Source organism: Patagioenas fasciata, chromosome 3 (assembly GCF_037038585.1).
Source record: "Patagioenas fasciata isolate bPatFas1 chromosome 3, bPatFas1.hap1, whole genome shotgun sequence".
Classification (NCBI taxonomy): Eukaryota; Metazoa; Chordata; class Aves; order Columbiformes; family Columbidae; genus Patagioenas; species Patagioenas fasciata.
Genome location: NC_092522.1, coordinates 11,452,954 through 11,476,664, shown reverse-complemented (window position 1 = coordinate 11,476,664; position 23,711 = coordinate 11,452,954). Strand labels below are relative to the sequence as shown.

At 41.7% G+C, this 23,711-nt stretch overlaps 1 protein-coding gene across 10 annotated transcripts in view; it reads right to left on the bottom strand.

Annotated features, from left to right (window-relative positions):
* The window catches only part of TTBK1 (tau tubulin kinase 1), a 130,182-nt gene that overhangs the window by 74,173 nt on the left and 32,298 nt on the right, over nt 1-23,711 (bottom strand). For 9 of the 10 annotated variants that reach the window (XR_011738128.1, XR_011738129.1, XM_065833528.2 and 6 more), the window contains exon 3: nt 19,857-20,004. Coding sequence is in view for 7 of the 10 variants with exons in the window: in XM_065833528.2 (XP_065689600.1) it covers nt 19,857-20,004 (148 nt within the window). In the remaining 3 variants the exon portion in view is untranslated. Of the gene's footprint in view, nt 1-19,856; nt 20,005-23,711 lie in introns of those variants that run through there. The other variant, XM_071805793.1, reaches the window with a different exon arrangement.

Here is a 23,711-nt window from a genome sequence, read left to right as displayed (position 1 = left end):
GTCATAAATGGGAATAAATGCTTGCAGCATAAACCCCTCTGAGTTTCAGAGGCTTTTACTCATTCTTCATCCAAAGGAGGCACCAGGTTACAACTGTTGGCTCTCTCAGAGGAGTTCATGCCATGCTGAAGTAGCAGATGGAGGCTTGTGGGACTATGGTGGGCCCGTGGATTCCCTGACGGAGGGCATGGGAACAGAAATTAGCCTTGAAGACATTAAGGCCTACCCGTGAGAAAGATGGGAGTAAAGGAGTATCAGGAGATGTTAAGGATGTACCTGTGAGAGAGAAGGGAGTAAAAGAGTAACATTGATGATAGCAAAAATAGCCATTGAGATGTTACTGCTGTAACTTGTAACCAACAGTGAAGAGACTCATTAATTGGTAAAACTGTATACAAATGCACTTGTGGCAATAAATGGCATCTACTACTTTCATCCTGGAAGAACTTGGTCTGTGTCATTTGTCCCTCTCAACTGCGACATCTGGTGACCCTGACGTGATCCTGTACGAAGAAGGATCTCGCATGAAAAAGAGACAGCGGTGAAGCTGTGACAGCCGAAGACGAGCTGTGGAGACGGAGCCTGGTACAGCTGATAGAGCAGCAGGGGGGAGCTGCCGAAGATCCGGATCCTTGAAAACACACCACACCAAGAGTTGGTGAGCTACCGGGAACTGGGCGGGGTGGGTAGAACTTCTGTAGAGAAGAGGGTATTATATTATCTACATGGATATCACTTTCGAAGAAGCAGGGTATTAGCCTTCTGGAATTGACTTTACAAAGGAAGTTACTATGGGGCAAAGCACTACTGAAAGATCCAAAGAAACAACTGAACTGTTAACAACATGGCACTTCTTGCTAGAGACTTTGAGAGGATTAAAAGAGCAATGGGAACACGTAGAGACAGCAGAGAGGGGTGGCTTCCCTACACTAGATTTGGAAAAAAAAAAAAGTGCACTGTTCCAAACCCCAAACCCAAACCCCCCTGTTACTAATGATTCTCCAGCACCGTTCAAGTCCGCGTTATCTGATGACTCAGATGAGGATGAGGGTCTGCAGCATTTTTTTGAAAAGTTAAAAGAAAAAGGAGTATGTGTACGTGTTGCCCCGAGATCAGATAAAAACCATGAAAGACTCAAGCAAAATTAGACCTATGCAATGTAACAGCTATAGATCATTTAGGACGGAACAATGAGGATTCGTTCAAATGGGCAGGTATCTCCCAACTCTTGGAATAGACACTAATTGTCACACAATTACAGGCACGATTAGTTTCTGAAATCCTGAGGCAGTCAGCAGACCTTGCATATCAAGCTATGATAAAGGTGCCTGAAACCAACAAAGCAGTCAAATCATTTACAACTATTAATCAGGGTCCCAATGAGAATTGCATGCAATATATTGACCATCTTCAAGAGGCCATCAATAAGCAGGTTGAAAACTTAGAAGCTAATGCTAATGAGCATTAGAGAATGCTAATGTTTGCTATCAACATGTTATCCGCGAGTTTTACAGTACATATTATGTGTTTCTGTGTATTGCCTCTCTGAAAATCAAGCAGCTTGTCAGCAATGTGAGTTAATTGTTTTACTGGCTGTTGTTAGAATTGTTTCTTTGTGCTATAAGTACACCGTAAAACCTTCTCCCCAGTTTTCCCACTCGTGCTGCAAGCAGCCCTGTGCTTCCCCGCTCCCTTCCTCTTCTAATGGTTTTTAGATACAAGACGGGGTCAGAAACTACTGTTTTCAGTCATGTTCCTAAGAAATTTCTAATTTAAATTCTTAAACTCTGATTCGCATTGAAAAAAATAAAACAAAACAAACAAACAAACTGCACACACACAAAACAAACAAAAAAACAACCAAACAAACAGAACACCAAAAACTGAAACAAAACAAACCCTAAATGCTATGATGGATGTGAACTTGGTATTGTATGAGGTCGTATTTAAAAGTTGCTAGAATATGAACTGATTTGGATCTAGGAAAATGGAATAATGGATTGATGTTTAATATGCTGGGCTTTGACATCTGTAAATTTTAAAAGGTAAAGGAAGTTAAGGAAGGTAACTATTGCTGAGCTACTTGGAATTGCATATAAAATGTACTATGGTTGGAATGAAATGGGAAAACAAAAAAGCAAAATATCCCAGGCCTGTGTTGTACAGTTTGAATATAAATTCCAGGCCTGTGTCAAGCTCCAAGATAAACTCAGCTCATTGTAACCGAGAAGTTTGCCAAAGCCTCCCACTTCATACCAGCAATTACGCCACCTGTGTGGCCTTGGCTCTATCTGAACTGTCGCAAGAAGAGAAAGAAAAAAAAAAAGAAAAAACCTGGTTGTCGGCTGTTAAGTGGAGAAAGGGGGGCTTTATTCCCCTCGCTCTGTCTTTTTTTTTCCTGAAGTGTTGTCATCCATTCTTGTTGTGGCACTGTGTTGCTTCTTGGCTTTGAATCAGGGGTTGTTGGTGCTGTTTCTTTTTGCTTCAGTCTTGTTCCCGTTTTGGCACATCTGGGGAGAGAGCTCATCATTTTACCTCCTGGCTCAAATCAGTCTTTTCACACTGGTCAGCTTTAGGGGGTAGAGTGCTAAGTGCTTCTCTGGGTCAGACTGGTACTGATTTGGGTGTGGAGTAGAGCCAGGTTGGTTTGATGTGGAGTTCAAACTAATTTGTTTTCATGCTGGGCTGGAGGTCTTGCCATCTCAGATGGGGGCGAGAGGGAGGTTTTATTCCCCCCCCTCACAGTAATGTTACTGCTAGAGAACTGTAATACTGCATGAAGGAGTCTGAGGGTGAAATTTAAAGGCATTGCGAGTGGATCCATAGTTCTAATGAAGCTGGGAAATTAAACAAAAAAAAAATTTTAATAGACTTTTTCTGTGGTAATTAGTTGTAAGAGACTCCTTAGTAAATTCACCATGCTAGTTTTTGAGGTCATGGGAGAGAATCAAATAAAGGCTGTTATTTGAGACCAACGGAATGCCAAATTTGGAACAAAGTTTTACCATATGAATTCTTGTATTTGCCAGAAAGCCCTATACCCTTACCTGGATCAAGATTTGTTAAGTAAAATATAAGCTCAAATAATGTTTTGTGAGAATTCTGTTTAGTTGCGTGTCCTACAAGAAGCTGCTTGGATGGTGCAGATCTGCTTGCTGCAAGTGAGAAATCTCCAAGGAAATTTTGAATGCTGTATTTCCATGAGTATTAACAGCCAATGTTTCGATAAAGCAAACACTACACTGACAGAACTGAAACAGGACTTCGACCTGGTAAGGGAAAACAATATCCAATAAATACGACAACCAAAATGGACTTAGAGACTTTGATGAATAACTTCATGACAACCTTACAGGCTGATTGCATTCGACTGGACTTGGAGATTTGTCTGTTTATAGCTACAACACAGAAACAACCTGTGGCTACTGTGGGACAGTATGGTAAGATTGCTAACAGACTGACATACCAATTGTTACATTGATCAAGAAATGCAGGGAATGAATTTAAGTCTCAATAGGCCACGATCCTTTCATCATATATGTACCATTTGTGAAATTTAATTTTGATTTTTTATTTGCTATCTATGTCCTTGTAAATGGCACTAGCCAGTTTTCTTAGCAGCACAGCTTCTGGCATGTATAAATGTAAATTGCTGCAGAACCTGCAAGTCTTTACATCAGGTCACAGACCATACGTGTATCTTGCACAGTTTTTGTTGGTGGTTCTGGGAAGTCTCATAAAGCTGTAGTGGTCTGGCATGAAGATAACAATTGGCATCATTCTGTAAAAATTATTGAAGGTTCAACCCAATTAGCAGAACTTGGTGCAGCTTTACGTTACTTAGAGCTTTTTAAGGAGGAACCGCTAAATTTTATTTGTGATTCTGAGTATGTAGTCAAGGTTCAATGCACGTATCTGATTCTGAACTGTATTTAAAAAAAAAAAAAAAAAAAAAAGCAGAGAGAAGTAGGGAAAACACCACAAAACCAATTGTAAAAAACACTGTATGTGATGAATCACTTATATCTATGTGGTGCAGCCCAAATTTGCCCTGTGATGAAACACTTTGCAAGTGTGACCCAAAAACACACTAAATCAGAAAGAACCTACATTAGTTATGGTCAAATCACTAGTTAATGGTCAATGGAAAGGGCCACATCAATTGATAACCTGAGGGAGAGGCTATGCTTGTGTCTTCACAGGTCAAGGGCCGCAATGGTTGCCGGCACAAAATGTGAAACCTGTGTTATCTTCCTGACAATGATTGCTGCAGCTGCTGCATTTTGGATGCCTGCACAAATGAAGACTAACATGTGGATTACTTTAGCCAACATGACTGACCAGGACTCCATATGCCTACCTAGGGCATCTCCGGAAAACCCATTCCACACATGCTTGGCTGGCATCCCCCTTGATGACTACAGCAGCATCACACAACTGTTTCAAAATAGCGGTCGGTCCAAAGGCATTGCAACAAACTGTAATAATACCAACATGGCACTTTGGATTAATTGCCTCCCGGAAGCAGATATTGAACCACAGGAACTGGAATTGCTGGCATCTATGCCCATGGACGCTTGTATCCAGCTGGTTTGTGAAAAGTGTCAGAACAATACACAAGAACATAAATGGACAAAATTGCAAAATGTTAATGCTGGCCTTGGTGACAATAGAAATGAAACTCGAAGCTGTATTGCCTCGCAGAAATATCCAGGGGGTGTCGTTGCTAATGTGGGACAGCGACCTCAAAACCTCCTGTATGGTGTATTCTTGATCTGTGGAGACAGAGCCTGGCCAGGAACTCCTTCTAATGCTGTTGAAGGACCGTGTATTTTGGGACAATTAACTCTCTTAACGCCCGATGCATCTATGATAATAGATCACAAAAGAGCAAGACGGGAAAAACACATTTTGCATATATACAAGTCAAAATGTGATGACAATGTAGTTTTTTTGTGATCAAGGTTAAGGTTTTTAGGATCTCTTGTACCTGGTGTTGGCACAGCTAAAGCTTTAAATACTTTAGAAAAATTAGGATGCTGGGTAGTTAAGCAAACTAACAGAACTTCTAAGGCTTCAAGTGGGCTTTTGTTAGATGTAGTTTCTGTAAGACATGCTACACTGCAGAACAGAGCCGCAATAGACTTTTTGTTATTAGCAAAAGGACATGGGTGTGAAGTTTTTGATGGGATTCGTTAAATAGATTGTTTAGTGGTTGGAGGCTTTCAGGATGGTTGCTATCAGTACTGAAAATGGGACTGATTGTCTTGATGATTGCTGTGATTGTGTTACTTACATTGCCATGCATGATTTCTCTGCTGTAAAGAGCCCTGCAGCAGACAATGAAGGCAATTTTTTTAGCACAAACACAAAAAGGGGGAATTGTGGGACTATGGTGGGCCTGTGGATTCCCTGACGGAGGGCATGGGAACAGAAATTAGCGTTGAAGATATTAAGGCCTACCCATGAGAAAGATGGGAGTAATGGAGTATCAGGAGATGTTAAGGATGTACCCGTGAGGGAGAAGGGAGTAAAAGAGTAACATTGATGATAGCAAAAATAGCCATTGAGATGTTACTGCTGTAACTTGTAAACAACAGTGAAGAGACACATTAATTGGTAAAACTGTATACAAATGCACTTGTGGCAATAAATGGCATCTAGTACTTTCATCCTGAAGAACCTGGTCTACGTCCTTTGTCCGTCTCAACTGCGACAGAGCCTGAGTCGAGTGTGACTTTGGGATTCCTGCAGATCAGTGCTGAGGCTGAACAGAATGATGGAGCCCAAAAGAACAATACCATTAATAAATTCCTGTGCAGCCAGGATGATGGCACTGTCACACTTTCCTTTCAGCCAAAAGGAAATAGCTTTATTTCATCACACATGCCCTCTTCAAGGATGAAGATCATAGCACAGATAGCAGCAAAGCATATTTTAACCCAGAAAAGTAAGAAAAGGGAAAAAAAAGATTTTTCGAGACATGTTTGGTATGCGGAGCCTCACAACCATTTCACTGCACTAAGTGCCAGAGCACATGTGCTCCTTTGCTAGGCTGTTCCACTGAACAGTCACTCTGATATTAGAGAAGATCACAAGCTCATACTTTAGAAAACAATTCCTACATCTGTATTTGTTTATTAGTAAACAAAGCAGTTATCTTCCAACAAAGTAAAGGAACAGAGCAAGAGATTATAAAGAGTTTTGACCTATTAACTAACTGAGATAGGTTGGAGGAGTAAGTCAGCCTGATGTTCATAAGCACTAACCTGAGAAAACTTTCCTGTTTTATTTTGTTTCATATGCATTCATTTTTTCCAAGCACTTAGTTAAAACAATGTTTTAATGTTCACCCATAGAAAAATATTCTACCGCTGCCTTTAAACTAAAATGAACTTGATAATCTCTCACATAATACTGCGTAATAAATACAAATATTTCAGTTACTGAAATGGTCTTCACCATCTTTGTTCTGAAGGAACTTAAAAACTACAGTCGATAACCTTGTCCTAATCTATAAAAATAACTTCAAGTATCTGGAAAACCCTTCCATCCTAGGATAGATATCCATCACCTTGTAGAGACATGATTAAAAACCCATGTTAATACTTAAAATCTTTCACTGCATGAAAAGCTTTTATTACACAACACTTACAAAATTAAATTATGATCCTTTTTTGAGTGTATTTTTCCCCACAGATCAATTTCAAATGGCTATAAACCAATATTCATTTCAATCTTCTGCTGATTTAAGTTCTTAAATATTCCTAAGATATTTTCAGTACGGCAATGAAACTAATCAAATAAACAGAAGACAGAAATGTGTGACACTATTGTTATAATTTGAAGTATATTTTTTTTTCTGGTAACAGATTCTGTATTTCCCACCTTTTCATCTGCAGAAAACAAATAACCACTCTTTTCCCCAAAGGAGTTCAAGAACTTAATTTAATATTTTAAATTTATGCTAAAATTATTTTGTGATTCATCTCCAGAGAAGAGCTCCCTCATTGCTAACAGTCCACCTCAAACACTGAAGAAATTTCTGCTGTGTAGGTTATAATAAATCTCATGGCAATTATTGTTACTCTCATAAATGTTACCTTAAGATTCTTGTATATCCTCTACAGTACAAGACCAACACTGATATAACGGTGTAAGTCCAGCAGTGGTCACCAGGATGGCTTCAGGAAAAAGAGAACGTGACATTCAAACGATTAGAGGAAATGGCCTCACGTTGTGCCAGGAGAGGTTTAGATTGGATATTAGGAAAAAATTCTTCATGGAAAGGGTTTTTAGGCATTGAAACGGGCTGCCGAGGGAAGTGGTGGAGTCACCATCCCTAGAGTTGCTAAAATGATGCACAGATGAGGTTATTAGGGACGTTGTTTAGAGGTGGACTTGGCAGTACCAGTTTAATCATTGGACTCAAATTTCTTATAGGTCTTTTCCAACTAAATGATTCTATGATTCTGCGAATGAAAGTGGGATAGGATTGGGTTTGTTCAGCCTTAGGAAGGCAGCAGAGGGTGATCTAACTGCTGGCTGGAGCCACCTAACAGAAGAATGCCAAGAAGCTGGAGCCTGACCTTTCTTAGAGGTACACAGAGAGGCATTGGACATGAGCTGCAACATGGGAAATTCCCATTAGATGTAAATTCTTTTTCACCACAAGGGTGGTCAAGCCCTGGAACAAGGGTCTAGAGAGGTTGTGGGATCATCATCTTTGGAGATGATTCAAAACTTCACTGGAAAAGGCCCAGAGCAACCTAATCTATTTCTTTCTGCTTGGAGCAATAGGTTGTACTGAAGACCTTCAGAAGTGCCCCTGCCAGCCTAAATTATGCCCTGGATCTATCCATGTCAAACACTCATTTTACCTTAAGGCCTGCCTCTCCAATGAGCAGCAACCTCTGACCTCTCTAATCACAAATTCAGCTTAATTCCATCTATCATCAATCAAGTTTCCTTTTATTCAGGTAATTCATGAAGTATCAAAACCAATGGTGTACTGTGGTAAAAAATAACAAGCATGGCACAGCCATCCAGCAGCTCAACCCTCAAGACAAATGCACAGGAAAAGCCCAGGTGCTTAGTGACATAACTTGTTTGAGCACTTAGCACTGCCAGGGTCTCTATTGTATGTGCAGTTGTGGACATCTAGCTATACAATTGCTCTCACTAGCATTTGAAAGGTTCTTTCTCGTGTTCTACATTGTAGATATAATACACATTCTACAGCTATCCTCTTTTTCATTCACCTGTCAACATTAGTATCAGGTTTATGAGCTTATCAGAGATTTCGTGTTGTAGGGATATTGAATTCAGTTCTGTACAAATACTCTAAAGAAATGAAGGATCCACCAGAACTAGAAAATGAAATTAGAGTTATTTTCATCATTTTTTAGCTTTACTTGGAAATGGTGCCTGTAGTTTTGAACATGAAAGAAAACAAATTCCATGCTGGAAGTAAGGCTGAAATAACTACATTATCCAATACTAATGAATGAGGATTTCATTAACTGGGTTAACCTTGCTAGTGCTTCTGTAATAAATTAATGAACTAATGGACATAAAAACAAAAGGGCAGTCACTATCTTCTAATCGAACAGCAAAAGGTAAAACTGCCTGACCTTGCATGGCATAATTTCCTCTACTTGTTTCCCAAGACCACCAAAAACTTTAAGATAATACAATGGTTTGGGTTGGAAGGGACCTTCAAAGCTCATCTAGTCCACCTCCCTGCAGTGAGCAGGGACATCTTCAACCAGATCAGGTTGATCAGAGCCCCATCCAGCCTGGCCTTGAATGTTTCCAGGGATGGGGCATCTACCACCTCTCTGGGCAACCTGGGCCAGTGTTTCACAACCCTCATTGGAAAAAATTTCTTCCTCGTGTCTAGTCTGAATCTCCCTTCTTTTAGTCTTTAAAATCTCTTGTCCTATCACTCCAGGCCCTGCTAAAAAGTCTGTCCTCATCTTTCTTACAGGTCCCTTTTAAGTACTGAAAGGCTGCAATAAAGCCTCCCTGGCGCATTCTGAACAACCCCAACTCTCAGTCTGTCTTCGGAGAAGAGGTATTGTGGAATAATTACTGAGGGAGCAAATTACTAAAAATAATTATCTAAGGTACACTTATTGAGAATAAAGTTATATCCACATCCTCAGCCCATAAGTCAGCTGCTCAGCATGTAAGAAATCTGCTCTGTGATGGTTTCCCACCCCACCTAGCTTGATTCCTTAGATGTTCACACATTGGGGCAGCTCAGTGTGCTGGCACCAAGGAGAATGGAGGACGGAGCAGTGTGGAGATACCACAGCCAGGCTCTGTGTAGGAGGCAGGTAGAGCAACTAGATGGTACTGAGCACATAGTTGCTGTCAAGTAAAAGAAAATATTCCATTCCATCCAAAATGCTAGTTGCTGAGCTAGCAGCTGTGGAGAAATTTGTCCTGTGGATGAACTTTGCTCCCTATAATCTGATTATAATACCAAAACATACCTCCATCCCAAAAGATACCCACCTCCACCCTTGCTTGAACATGCTCTCTGAATTCTTTTAAGTCTATACCTTTAAAATCAAAGTGAGAGAATTTTACACCAATTGATAACAAAGGTTTGTATGACTAGAGTCACTCAAGCTCCACATAAACGTAGAAAATAACATAAAAGACCCTAACAATAGGGGAAACTTAGGGAAGACATCATCACTGAGAAGTCAAGGAGACAGCATCGCAGACTTCTGGGATCAGTCAACAGACTGAATCTATCTTTTTCCCCAGAGGGACACCTTTGGGTAAGATTTGCACACTTGGTTATAGCAAGTGCTTTTCTGGGAAATTCAGACTTGTATTTGTTAGCACATTCATAGCACTAAATAGCCATCTTAGAATACATTTGGTACTAAAGTGTATTTTTGCAGACAGTGCATTTTATCACCAGCAATCTAAAAGAACTTGTACCTGTTGCTTTAATAAACATCATTATCTGTGGATCTAGTCATGTGAACCTCTCATTGGATGTGTTCAGACTTATAGTATATTTTATACTATATGTGAATCTGTGCAAATGTGTAAATTCAATGACCATGACCTGACCCTGCATTACTGGTGAATCCTTAAACGTGTGAAGCCAACATAATGCCAGACTGGCTGTTAAGCACGATCGGACATATAGTGTGGGCTTGAGGTTATTTTGGTTTAACTGGGCAGCACTCAGAAGCTTATCTGAACCACCCCAGCCACCAATGACATACTGAGGACAAGCTGGAATGCAAGGGGGTTTCCTTTCTGCCAAATTCCTTTTAATGCAACAAGTGTCCATCCCTCTGATCATTTTGGTGTCCTCCTCTGTACCCTCTCCAACAGGTCCATGTCTTTCCTGTACTGAGGGCTCCAGAGCTGGACACAGGACTCCAGGTGGGGTCTCACCAGAGCAGAGCAGAGGGGCAGAATCACCTTCCTCACCCTGCTGGACACGCTCCTTTTGATACAGCCCAAGATATGATTTGCTTTCTAGGCTGCAAGCGCACATTGGTTCGTGTCCAATCTTTCATCCACCAGTACCCCAAGTCCTTTTCCACAGGGCTGCACTCAATCCCTTCATCCTCCAGCCTGTATTGATACTAGGGGTTGTCCTGACTCAGGTGCAGGGCCTTGCACTTGGCCTTGTTGAACCTCATGAGGTTCCCATGGCCCCACTTCTTGAGCTTGTTCCTCTGGATGGCATCCTGTCCCTCAGGCATGTCAACTGCACCACTCAGCTTGGTGTCATCCAAAAACTTGCTGAGGGTGCACTCAATCCCACTGTCTATATAATAGATGAAGATATTAAACAGTACTGGTCCCAATACAGACCCCTGAGGGACATCACTTGTTACAGGAGTTCATCCAGACATTGAGACATTGACCACTACCCTCTGGACGCGACCATCCAGCCAGTTCCTCATCCACTGAACAGTCCACTCATCGAATCCATATCTCTCCAATTTAGAGAGAAGGATGTTGTGGGGGACCACGTCAAAGGCTTTACTGAAGTCCAGATAGATTATATCTGTAGCACTTCCTTTGTTCACTGATGTAGATACTCCATCATAAAAGGCCACTAGGTTGGTCAGGCAGGACTTGCCCTTGGTGAAGCCGTGCTGCCTGTCTCGAATCACCTCCCTTTCTTCTCTGTGCCTTAGCATGGGTTCTAGAAGGATCTGTTCCATGATCTTCCCAGGCAGAGATGTGAGGCAGACAGGTCAGTAGTTCCTAGAATCCTCCTTTCTATCCTTTTTAAAAATCGGAGCAATGTTTCCCTTTTTCCAGTTCACCAGGGACTTCACCTGACTGCCATGACTTCCCAAATATCATGGAGAGTGGCCTGGCAACTGCATCAGTCAATTCCCTCAGGAATCTTTTCAGGTCCCATAGATTTATGTTTGTTCAGGTTCCTCAGGTCATCACAAACCTGATCTTCACTTACAGTGGGAGGGACTTTGCTCCCCCAGTTGCTCTCTTGTAATTCATCCACTTGAGAGGTGTGGGAAGAGAGCTTGCCACTGAAGACCAAAGCAAAAAAGTTGAGTACCTCAGCCTTCTCCTCATCCATTGTTACCAGTTTGCCAGTCTTGTTCATCGGGTGGGTGCACTTTCTTTGAACTTCCTATTTTGATCTACATACCTGTAGAAGCCCTTCTTGATATTCTTTGCATCCCTTGCCAAGTTCAGCTCCAGCTGCGCCTTGGCCTTCCTGACCCCATCTCTGCACAACTGGGCAGTGTCCCTATACTCTTCCCAGGCTACCTGTCCCTGCTTCCACTGCCTGTGCCTTTTTGCCCTTTAGTTTGACCAGCAGGTCCCAACTCAGTCATGCCAGCCTCTTGCCTTTCTTACCCAACTTCTTATACCTGGGGATCAAGAGCTCTTGTGCTCTGTGAAAAGCATCCTTAAAGATCTGCCAGTTCTGTTCTGCTCCCTTGTCCCTGAGGGCAGTTTCCCAGGGGGTCCTGCTGACTAACTCTCTGAAGAGCTGGAAGTTGGCTTTCCTAAAATCCAGAGTCCTGACGCTATTCTTTGCCTGATCCACATCCCTCAGGACTATGAACTCCATGAGCGCATGACCACTGCAACCCAAGCTGCCTCCAATCTTGATGTCACCTATTAGCTCACTTGCATTGGTGACCAGCAGGTCCAGTATTGCATCGCCCCTGGAAGGGCTGTCTATTACCTAGCTTAGGAAGTTATCCTCAATGCACTCCAGGAGTCTCTTGGATTGCCTAGAGCTCGCCATGCTACTTTCCCAGCAGATGTTGGGGTGATTGAAGTTGCGCAGCAGCACAAGAGCCTGTGAGCGCAATGCCTCCTGTAGATGGAGTAAGAAGGCTTCATCAATAGTCTCTCCTTGATCTGGCAGCCTGTAGTAGACTCCAACCACAAGGTTTCTTTTGTTTCCTCAGTGTCTGATTCATACCCATAAGCTTTCAACCTGCTTGTGGCTATTCTTCAGAGGCAGCTCTTCACAGTCTATCCACCTCTTCATGTAGAGGGCAACCCCTCCACCTTTGCTTCCTTGCCTGCCCCTTTCTGATTAGCCTGTAGCCATCCATTGCCACACTCCAGTCATGGTATCCATCCCACCAAGTTTTAGTAATGGTCACTAGGTCATAGCTTACTAGCAGCATGGTGGTTTCCAGCTCCAAGATGAGCAACTGATAATAACTGCCCACAAAGGGCAAGGTAGAACAGCAAAGGAGTAAGAATTCAACACAGCCTCAAAATAAGTGTGTTTTAAATCCTCCTTCATCCATTCCATGTCCTTCCCCCATCCTGTGACGCCATGGTTCACATAAAAAACATGTGGCCCAAATGCCACTTCATTCAAACACCCATGTAACTCTTCCACATGCTGAAATGCAGCGCTGGGCACGGAGGCTACAGCTATATCAAGTGTATGAATCTGACACCCTGTGATAGCCTAAAAACCTGCCAAGGGTAATGTACCCTGATTTCCAGCCTTTACAGATAGGTTGATTACACCAATCTAGCAAAATACTGTAGAAACACATAAAACATGTCTACAAAAGTAACAGAAACTGAATCACAGAGAGTTAAGGCACGACTTTCACAAGAAAAAACTCACATATAAAAAAAGAAAATACTATGACTGGCAAATGAAAAAAGACCAAGCAAGATCCCTTCTCCTCTGTTATTTTGTTAGGAAACCCTTACATGTCCAACCCCTGGCAGTAAATGGGGAATAAGCAACACAGACCTGCTTCGCTATCTGCTGTAATAAAATCAGGTACTCAAAAACTACAAAACCTGTGACCAGGCTGCATCTTGAACAACTACTCAATATGCAAAAGATCTCTCCACTGCAGAATAAATCTAATCAGAGTCTTATGCAATGAGATTGGTTACACATAAAAGAAGGCATCTAAAAAGAAAATGACACACTGAAGAGAGTTCAGGAATGACTGGCTGATGAGTGAGGTCAAAAGTGAGTACACAGGGCCTTGTTGCCTCACAGCAGGGCAAAATTGCCCCCATGAATGAACAGAAAACGGTGCTCAGCATCAGAATAATCCGGTCATTTTAACTGCCAATCTGACTGTTAGGCTGCTCCAAGGAGAATCCCAGCAAAGGAAACTCAATGCTGTGCCTACATACTTATTTTGGGGAACCTGTGGACCGGGAGTCATCTGAAGTGCATGCCTCATGAGAGATCCTTTTGCACCATCCTACTCTCACAAGCCCTCAGAATGCTCCCAAAGAGATGTATCAAGAAGTGGGTAAGGACAGGGAGGAAACTTCTGAATTCAAACAATGTGCTGCTGGGCTGCAGATAGCCCCAGTTAAGCATCTAGAGCAGACACAGCGCCTGGTTTGACATGTAAAGATGTTTTCCACAACCCTCTCTGCAGCAGTGCAAAAGTTAGAGGAAATAATCCACTGGATATAATCAGGGATACCGGTTTACTATTTCTGCAATTAAGGTTGATGTTGGAACAGCAGACTAACACTGACATTGTGCAAGCCAAGCACCTCAAGAGCTGTGCAAGAGCTGTTCTAACAGAGTTATAGTGTGCAGAGTCCAGATAGTATTTCACAGATGTTCCCTTGCCACCTGAACATTGCTCCAAAGCAAATCCAGGGCAGGAAAAATGTCACAGAGGGAGCAGGCAGGTTTCTGTCTGTCTGTATTCCGAAGGATTAGAAAAGCACTGACAATAAAGAAAAAACATCTGCTCTTCTAGAAGCGACAGGACTCTTTTCCATGTGTTCAATGACAGGAAATCATCCCATTTTTTCTACCCATGACTCCAAAAAACAGGGGTCTCAGAGTCCAGGTTTATAATAGCAATGACATTTTAAAGCAAGCTCCCATACTGCCTTAAATCATCACAATTACTCTGTGTCAGTGTTGTTCACAGAGTGACTTCAGGTTATGTAAACTTTTCTGAGCCAACAGACCCAGAAGCTCCATTCCAGATGCACACCAAATCATCCCCAAATCCTAAAGGAGGCAGTCCAAACCAACAACTGGTTCCTCAGACAGGGTGATAAGATTAAAACCAACCCACAGCAAAATCCTCAAAACACATGCTGTTTATAGTTTAAAATCCCCAAGCCATAAGTGCTGGAGATGTATAGGCCTGAGCAACTGCTTCTATCCACTGATCTGCTGGTACTATACTGCTCACTAATATACACATACCTTAAGACAGTAAAACACAGAAAACCCAGCAAAGGCTCTTCTTGCTCTCTGGGTAAGCAAGTTGCTAATTCACTTAGAGATACAGATCTTATTTCCATTTCTTTTTTAATGTATGTAATTAAAAGCAAAAATCTTGCAGATGCAACTAAACCAGAAACCTTCTGTGCTGGAGACAATTTGTATCTGCAAGAAGTATTTTGCCAATGTACCTTAGGCTTGATTTCAAAATGCTTGACTGCAAAGTAGAAAAGCCCAGTAGGTTAAATTTATATGCAAATGGTACAATCATATAAAAGTATCTCACTGAAAGATAACTTTACAGTAGTGATTAAGGTAATAAAATGAGGGCTTGGCACTAAAATAGTGTTCTTCTGACAGAGAAGCTGTGTTCATGCAGAAGTTCCCTTTGCAGATGTGCCAAACTATCTCTGAAACAGTTTCTGAATGTTATAGGTAAGATTTTAATACTGACTAGGGTAATTCTCTATTAGCTGTCTATAAAATATTTTTTCTTATCTTTTTTCATACTACTACTTTGATTTTTTATCCCTATACTTACCAAGTACATACACACATTTCTTATTGCTGTTCTCCATGAATTTTTCATATAATTTCCATATTGTTTGTTACTTATTGCACATTTTAGAAATAAATATGTCTATAAGAATCTATTACTGCAAAAGTCTACTCTTTCATGCAGTTTCTTGGACTCTCCACGACACCCAGGAGCTGGGAACTACACAGCAGCCTTCTTCAAGGAAGGAAAAGTTTCTGATCCTTCAGGTAAACTTAGTGCTGCTTACTCCTTCATCCACAGAAGGAAGAGATAAGTCAGCGATAATCAAGCACAACAGAGGTGGTGAGTCCTGTAGTCAGGCCAAAAGGGTTGCTCAGGCTGATGTTGATAAACAGCAGATGTCACCTACAGCAGACAGTGGGTAAATACATGGTACAATCTCAAATAAGAGAGAGATCTGTGGTTGTATGCTGTAGTGTCCACTGGTTCTACAACAAGGTATGGTTGCCTGAATGCCATAATGTGGAGAACATTTGGAAAGAAAGACTGGTTTTCAAAGGGCAGTTCCTCATGGAAGAGGCCTGGCATCATGGAGGATCCCATCTGCTTGTGCTGCAACGATGATACAGGTAAAATCAGGCACTGTGGAGGGTGGAGGGTGCAGGCCTCCTTGAGCAGCAAGGATTGTAATACATGTTGCAATACTGAGATTAGCATTCCTAATGGTACCAAAAAGAGAACGCAATTTCCCTGTTCCCCAGGCAAGCTTACCAACACTCACTGAGAAAACGGCTTTGGTTCAACAGTGCCAAAGCCTCGTCAGAAAAGGGGAGCAACAGGACAATGTAAGCCAAACAGTGCCTGACAAAGATGAAAAAAACCTGTTATCTTGCAGTGCTGTGGTTAGAATTCACCAGATAGAGTAACGCCACACAGAATGTCCTGAGTCCTGCAAGCCCAGCCTGAACAACGAAATACTCTACAGCAACTCCGTGGGACCAAGAGGTTTTGCTTTTCACTAAAATAGTCCAGGGACAGCAAGGAAATGAAAGAAATTTTGCTGGAAACTTTTTGGCAACAGGACAACCAAGAGCTTCAGCTCATTGCCTGCTTGAGCAAGAAACTCTGTAAGCTGACTTCTTAATTGTATTTCACCCAATTGTATTTCACCCAAAGCACCATTGCTCATGCTTTCCAGCCCCAAGACAGTAAAAGGATTTGAAAGACTGGTCAGAAGATGATCTATGATCCTCTCAAGTCAGAAAGAACTTTCCCTTTAGCAAATACATTAATATTTAAACAGACAAAGAAAAAACACTACAGCTAAAAAAATCAAATCAATTAAGAGCAGAACAGAATGACTCTGCAGGACAGCTGATACTGAAGAAGGTATAGGGACTCTCTAGAGCAGTCATTAACTGATTAGTTCCCCAGTTGTTCTGTGTGGACTGCCAGTGCAGTAAAGCACATTGTGAGGGACCTGCAGCTGTGCTCCTTATATGGCATTTCCAGAAAGTGTCCCAGAAAGTCTGACTGTTGGCACCAGCCTGCAGTCCAAACTGATCAGGATCTACTGCACTGAGAGGTCAGGCTACACCTAAATCACATCCTGACACAGGGTCAGCAGTATGGGCTAATGGCCAGCCTTCTCTATCCCGAACTCTGTGAAGCTCTAGCAAATTGCAAGATCCTGATCACAAGTTCTGAAAAGAACAGCAGCTCATCAGTCCTTTAATGTTGGTGTGATACCTAAATAGAAAACAATAAACCTGCACTATTTAAGAGGGGCTGCAATGTTGAATTCTACCAGAAAAGTACAGAGGAATTTTGACAACACTGTTCTGTTTCTTTCCACCTGGAAAACCATTAACTGACCGTATCACCTATGGCAATACTACCAACTTTCTCCATCTACCAACTGTTGGGATAAAGTCAGCATCTCCATTTCTGAAATGTTTCCCACCTCTTCACAACAGCTCACAGTGAAAACATACACAATACATGATTCCAAACTCTCTCAACCTTATTTCTCACTTTATCATTTAATCCAGCAAGGCATTTGGGGCTTAACCTTGAAGCAAAAAGTTAAATTCTACACAGAACAGATTGATTTGTAAAAATATGGCTAAATAATTTGTCGTTCTTAAATGCAGAATAGCTGATGGATAGCCAGTTCTGCTTCTTCTGACTTTTCTGTCCCTTAATATTTGGTAACTGCTTTGCCAAGGGACTTTCCTAATTCCACACAGCACCACTCCCTCTCCCCAGTTACCAGGAACATGCTGTGTTCAACTGTGGGTGATTTTTCAAGCATTTGCTATTTTCAGTTATTTTCCAGAAATAAACACTGATGGCAAAGCATGAGTATTAGTCAAGTCTTTGCACATTTTATGGTGCTAGTTCTGATTTGGTGACTTCAGGTTTTGCTTTTCAAGCATTCCATTCCCTGGATGTAACACATATTGACAATAGCCAACATGATTGCACATCATCTCTTGGTATTCTAATGATCTACCATTCTACACATTCACACCCTCACTCAGTTTAGAGCAGTTCCAAGTGTACAACCAAATGCAAAAATCTAAATCTCTACCTTGCTTGCCCTCACTATATTACTTTCAGACCTCAGCCATCTCCTCTGCTGTTGTCTGGGAGCTGGATATCCAGGCCTTTCACAGATCAACAGCAAGGTTTCTCCTAATGACCTGGGTTGATTTCTCCTTTGTTTTGATTGTCTTTACACAGCTCAGCCACATCTATTACAACACAGTGTATTCAAAAAAGGCCTCATCAGTCCTCCTCTTAGAGGAGGTGAACTGTGGAAAACTATTTGACCTTCAAAAATAATACACTGAGTTTCAGCTAGAGGTGATCTGTCACAAACATTGAGTAACTCCTGTTTCACAAGATCTGCAACAGTCTCACCCTCTAATTCAATAGTATCTCTGGAAATTTTGTGCAAGGGCAGAAGTATAGACATGGACATAGGGACACTATCTCTGAATCATGAGCCCTGGTGATACGTATACTACTCACTGCTTTATGGGAAGGTGTTTCCTCAGCCCAAGATGGAATCCTGCAAAAAGGAACACACATGCCTTCAAAGGCCTATTACACTAGAACACGTAAACTGTTTCTGTCAATAACTGGTCGTATCTTCACAAGGTAATTCATGCACAATGCTCTTCAGCAAACAGCAGATGCCTTAAAGGCAGATTTGGAAATTCCTTGTTTACATCCTCCCTTAGCAATCAGTTTTTAGTAGAAGCCCCCTCACTGTTACTTCAGCCAGGAACAACTGCAGCAAGAATGCTCCCTTGCACCGTTTGGTGCTAAACTCTATCTCATCAGCATTGTAAAAGCCTTTGGGATACTGGCTGACTTCTTTCACCCTGTTCTACTATTTCACTCTTGATAATGCCTGTCACTTTAAAGATCAGCACAGGAAGTTTAAATTTTTAGTCTTACTTATAGTTTCATCTGAGCAAACAGAAACCAGCACCCTGAGTAACGCAAGTGCCCATTTAATGCAATTTCTTAAGTGGAGGCAGGGCTGGACATGAGTCTAGGAAGGCTCCCATTTTGCTGTTTCCTGTTGGAGCGAATAAAGGACCCTGCACTCCAATTCAATGTGAATCACACTAGAGACATCTATTACAGAAACAAGCCTCCTTATATATGCAACTATTCTCTGATCACGCGTGCACGCTCCAATCATGCATTCACTGATTGGATATAATCTATGTTCACGAGCTGTCTACGTGCTGGAGTCTCACTGCTGATAGGTCCGTTGATTTATGTCGTGTTGAGGCCTTGTTATTGTAGAACTGCTTCTCTCCCACGGCAGGTCCTGTTTTCAGCTTTTGAGTTGGCCTTGAAATTCCTTTGGGCCTGGATGGTTCAATAACAAATCTCCATCTAACAGAAACCCCTCCACAGTTTCCCAATCAATCTGAAACCTGTTCACAAGCTTTGACAGGTTCGGCTGTAGAAACTGATGGTCCCAGGGCTGACTTCCACAACCAAAACAATACAAAGCTGTGTTAGTGAATATTAAGTATAGGCCTATCATTTAAATTAATACAATTCAAAACCACCACTCTCAAAACTAAAAGACCTAAAATCACTTCACACTTCACCTGCAGGACAGTCAGCTACACTAAAAATTAACTAATTGCCAGTTTCCCTGTACTTCATGTTATCCACTTTTTGCACTCATCTACTAGTCCATCAATGATTTTACTTGGAGACTGTCATGCTCACAGTACTATTGTCACAAATATCATCCCAGTCCTCTAGGAGGCAATCAGCTAGCTTCATTTCTCAGTTGACACTGCTTGCTCTGTTCCTTATTATCTCATCAATACCTCTAGGCTGCACAGACCAGTGTACCAATAGTTCAGTTTAAATTTCCTCATTGTTCTCAGAACCCAGTGTACAAAAATAATCCCTGTAATTGGAACTCACTTGAGCAGGATGCTTTGCAGAATGTAATAACTTTGCAAGTTGCATGACTTAATGTAACATCACATATAGATGGTAGCTGAAGAGAAAATTACAAAAACAATTGCAACTTCAGATTCTAATTGTTAACAGGCACAGTGACCTTTAGCACTTTCAAAGACCTTTCTGCCTTACCTTGCAGCTTTTTCAGGACAGCCACTTCCATCTTGAGAACTTGCTTGGGCTGCTGGGCTGATTCCACCTTCAAGGCCACATTCTCCCGGGTCAGCAGATCCATCGCCTCATAGATCTCCCCAAAGCCACCACCACCAATTTTCTTCAACTAGGAAAGTAGAAAGAGGTTTGGTACAATGTACAAGAGAGACAACATGAAATTCGCTCTCACAGTGCCAGGCACTAGCTTCTTTCCTACATAAAGAGAACAAACTCAGCATCCAATGTGTGCTCTGTATGAATCCCTTCACTGCACAGTTAGGCAAAAGTCCAGCTACCCACTTAACTGTGCTGTGTATAAATTTCTCTGCTGTAATAACAAAGAACAAGCCTAGCAAGTGATGGTATGTTATACATTTAAAAGCAAATGATAACACCTATTACCTCAGCAATGTTCTTGCCAAAATTCAAGGAAAGACCCTTCAAGGAGATAGTAGAACCACTATCCAGACCATGGTAGATAAAAACTGGAATTCACTCTCAACAAACACATCTCTGCAGTAAGACACAATCACGGCAGTTGGAACTAAAGTCTTCAAGCAGTAAGTTAAACGACGTTTTAATTTCATTCACAGGATTTTAAATAGAGAACAAAACATCCACTGGAATACTTTACAACATGCTTGGACCTGCTCTGGTAGTGAGGTTACTTCATGGTCACATTTCAGAGAACTACCAAATGCATTATCTCATAACCGTTACATACAAGCAACAAGTACAGCTCCATCGTTCCTCTTTCTCTCTTGCTCTCTTTGTTTTTTTCTTTTTAATTTTAAAGCGCACCAAATGATGCTTTTTGTGTCTCTGAGCAAAATTAAAGACTGTTTCACAATAGAAGGATATCACTACTTGGAAATAAAAACAATTTCAACTGACATAAGCTCAAAGCTAAAGATGTCTAAGTTTCAGAATATCTGATATGCACCTACTAGAGACAGATCATCTGCCTGTTCTAGAGTAGCCACCCACTCAAGAAAGAAAGCTGGGATCCTCTGTCTTTCCTGGAAGGTGATTCCTTCATTCTCCTTCTGCTGTGACTTGACAGCATATGCATATGCAGTTACACATCTGCATGTATAAGACAGATTCCTAACATGTTGCAAGTGTCAATGTCTTTGCCAGGAAAATTCTTTTACATTTGCTTCCCTTAGGTATATTTAAAACATACTATGTTGCCCAGGAACAAATTCAGGTTTACTGCAGAGCTAGATCAGGGCTCCTTTGATCTGCTTAGCACCTGTTCATTGAAGGTCTCAGTGGGAAACAAGCAAAAGTCAACAGCAATAAATATAACATGACACAGCTGAGATGAAGAAGAAACATAGGCCACCCAAATATCTTGCTGGGTTGCAAATTCAAGAAATGGATCTGGGGAGAAATATTGCTGAGCCAGCACAGTCGCACACAATGATCTTTTTCCATTCACTGGTCTTAACAGGGACAGCTCCCACATCCAACACAGTTGCCAAAATGCAAAGTTACGAAAATATAAATGGAACAAGACAGTAGTATGATTAGGATAGTGGCACTATAAGAATCTGTAGGAACGTCTAGTCATGTACAATGCACAACCTTGATCACCTTGCTTCTAGAGGTTCTCACTGAATTAGGAGTGGTTCATTTTAGGATCAAGAGAATGATCAGAAGCCTGGAAAAACTAAGAACAGACTAGGACTACCTCAGAAAAAGCAAAAGAACATGTGCAGGTTCAGGAAGAAAGGTACAGGTGTTGAGACTGCTCACCTGGGAAAACAGCCAAACTGGAGGACTCGTATAAGTCAATAGAGCAACAAATGCAAGATGACATGAGATCAAGATCAGCACTTCTGCTGAATCAGAAACCTGACTTTATACAGACATTCCAGCCAACAGATGCGCCTCACTGTTTAACAGCCCTCAATAGGCCTCTACTTCCTCACATCCTTTCTCATCTTCCTATGAAAATTTTTCCCTTATATACTTTTCCCAGCACACCAGATGATCCTATTCATCATCACCAGCACTGCCATCCTCCTTGCTTTTTCAGCAACACCCAGAAGCCATCAGTGACCATTTAATTTTCTTTTTTGCAGAGCAAGTTGTTCTCTTGCAGCTCAAGGTCAGGGGCTTTCCACACAGGCATTTCCTCATCGCTTGGGTGCTCTGTTGGAGTTCACTGTCTGAAGTGAACTCAGCACAGCCTCTGCTGAACACAAAGGAGAGATGGGCATATACGACTAAGAAAATAAACAAATAATGAAGCTATTAAACACAAAGTCAAGAAAGAGAAGGGAATATCTAATGAGAATCACCTAAGTGGTAATCATGAGTCACCATCCCATGCTAAGCTTCACTGCTCTGTGAATATTCTCACCCTGTTTCCTATGTTCCACCAGTCCATTTGCTGTGAAGACTGGGATACATACAGGCTGACAACCTAAATGCACGAGCCTATGTGTGAACTGGGTGTCCAGATTTCCATTATGACTTGTAGAGTCAAGCAAACAAGTCATTTGATCAAATGCAGGTATCTATCTGGACTTGCACAGAGACAAACAAAATTAAGTAAGCTGCATCTCAGACATTATTTCAGTCCTTTCAGCATCCCACCAACAGTCACATGACCATACAGCTTATTGTAGCGCTTCTTTCATATTCTAAGAGGCTTCATGCCACATTAGGCCCTTGGAGCAAACTGTTACTGAAAAACCACTCTACTTCACCCCTCAGTGTAGCAGTCTCCAGTTCGGAGCTTCCAGGAAATCTGCAAATTGGACTGTCCCTCAGGACTAGCGACACAAACCAGCCATGTCCTGATGGGGAAAATCCACTCCCAAAAGCCCTCCCTGGATATATCAGTAGTCACACAGGATAGAGATGGCTCCCTTTAAAGACTCCTTTAGATATCCTGAAATATTTTGTATTTATCCTGAAAAGGTTCCTGTATCACAATCCTCCAGAGCCAGTTAAAACAAAACAAAACAACACAACACACAGCCTTCCCACTAAGCAGAAATCAGTACTCACAGAGGGACAGTTCAAAAAAAATAAGGCAACGCCACCCACCCCCAACAAAAATAGCCATTTAATCTTTTATTCAGCAAGTTTATATGACACTGCTGCTCCAAACAAAGTCTGCCTTCCAAGGATATTACATAAAGACTAGATCTGCCCAGGAAAACGCTCCAGGACCAACGCACTTGTGGTTCTGTCTCAATATCGGTGGCAAGGTCAGGAACACGAACATGTCCTCTGAACCCAGAGTGAAGGACCAAACCAAGAGCCATCAGCCTATGGTGAACTCAGCCAGGGTCAAGGCTGTCACCCACAGGCTTCAAATGTTGACAAGGTCAAATGGTGATTACGGTGACCACCTTTATCTGCGTTAGGTAAATCAGCAACACCTGCAGCCCAACTCAATGGGCTACTTGATCCAGAAATAGCTAGCAGGCCTCATCTGACTTAACAATAGGTGAGGAAAAGTAGACCTACATTCACCAAACTCTCAGAGTCCACTCAGCTTGCTTAGGAGGACTGGAGTTACACTCATCTGAAGGGAAAACTAACTTTTATAAAACAGGCATGAACTGAGAAATCAATCAAGGAGAAGTCAACCAGCCACATTATAAAGCATCTAAAGACCCACCAAAGCCCACTTAAAGCAATTCTGCACAGCATGAGACTAAAACAGGCCCCAGGACTCACAAAGCACTTTCCTTGTTTAAAGTTCCCTTTTTGAACCATAAATGGCCTTTGCGACAAAGACAAAGTGGAAAGTCCGCAAAAGATTATGGGGCTTCCAGCAAGGTTTCCAAAATAAACAGGAGAATGGCATGT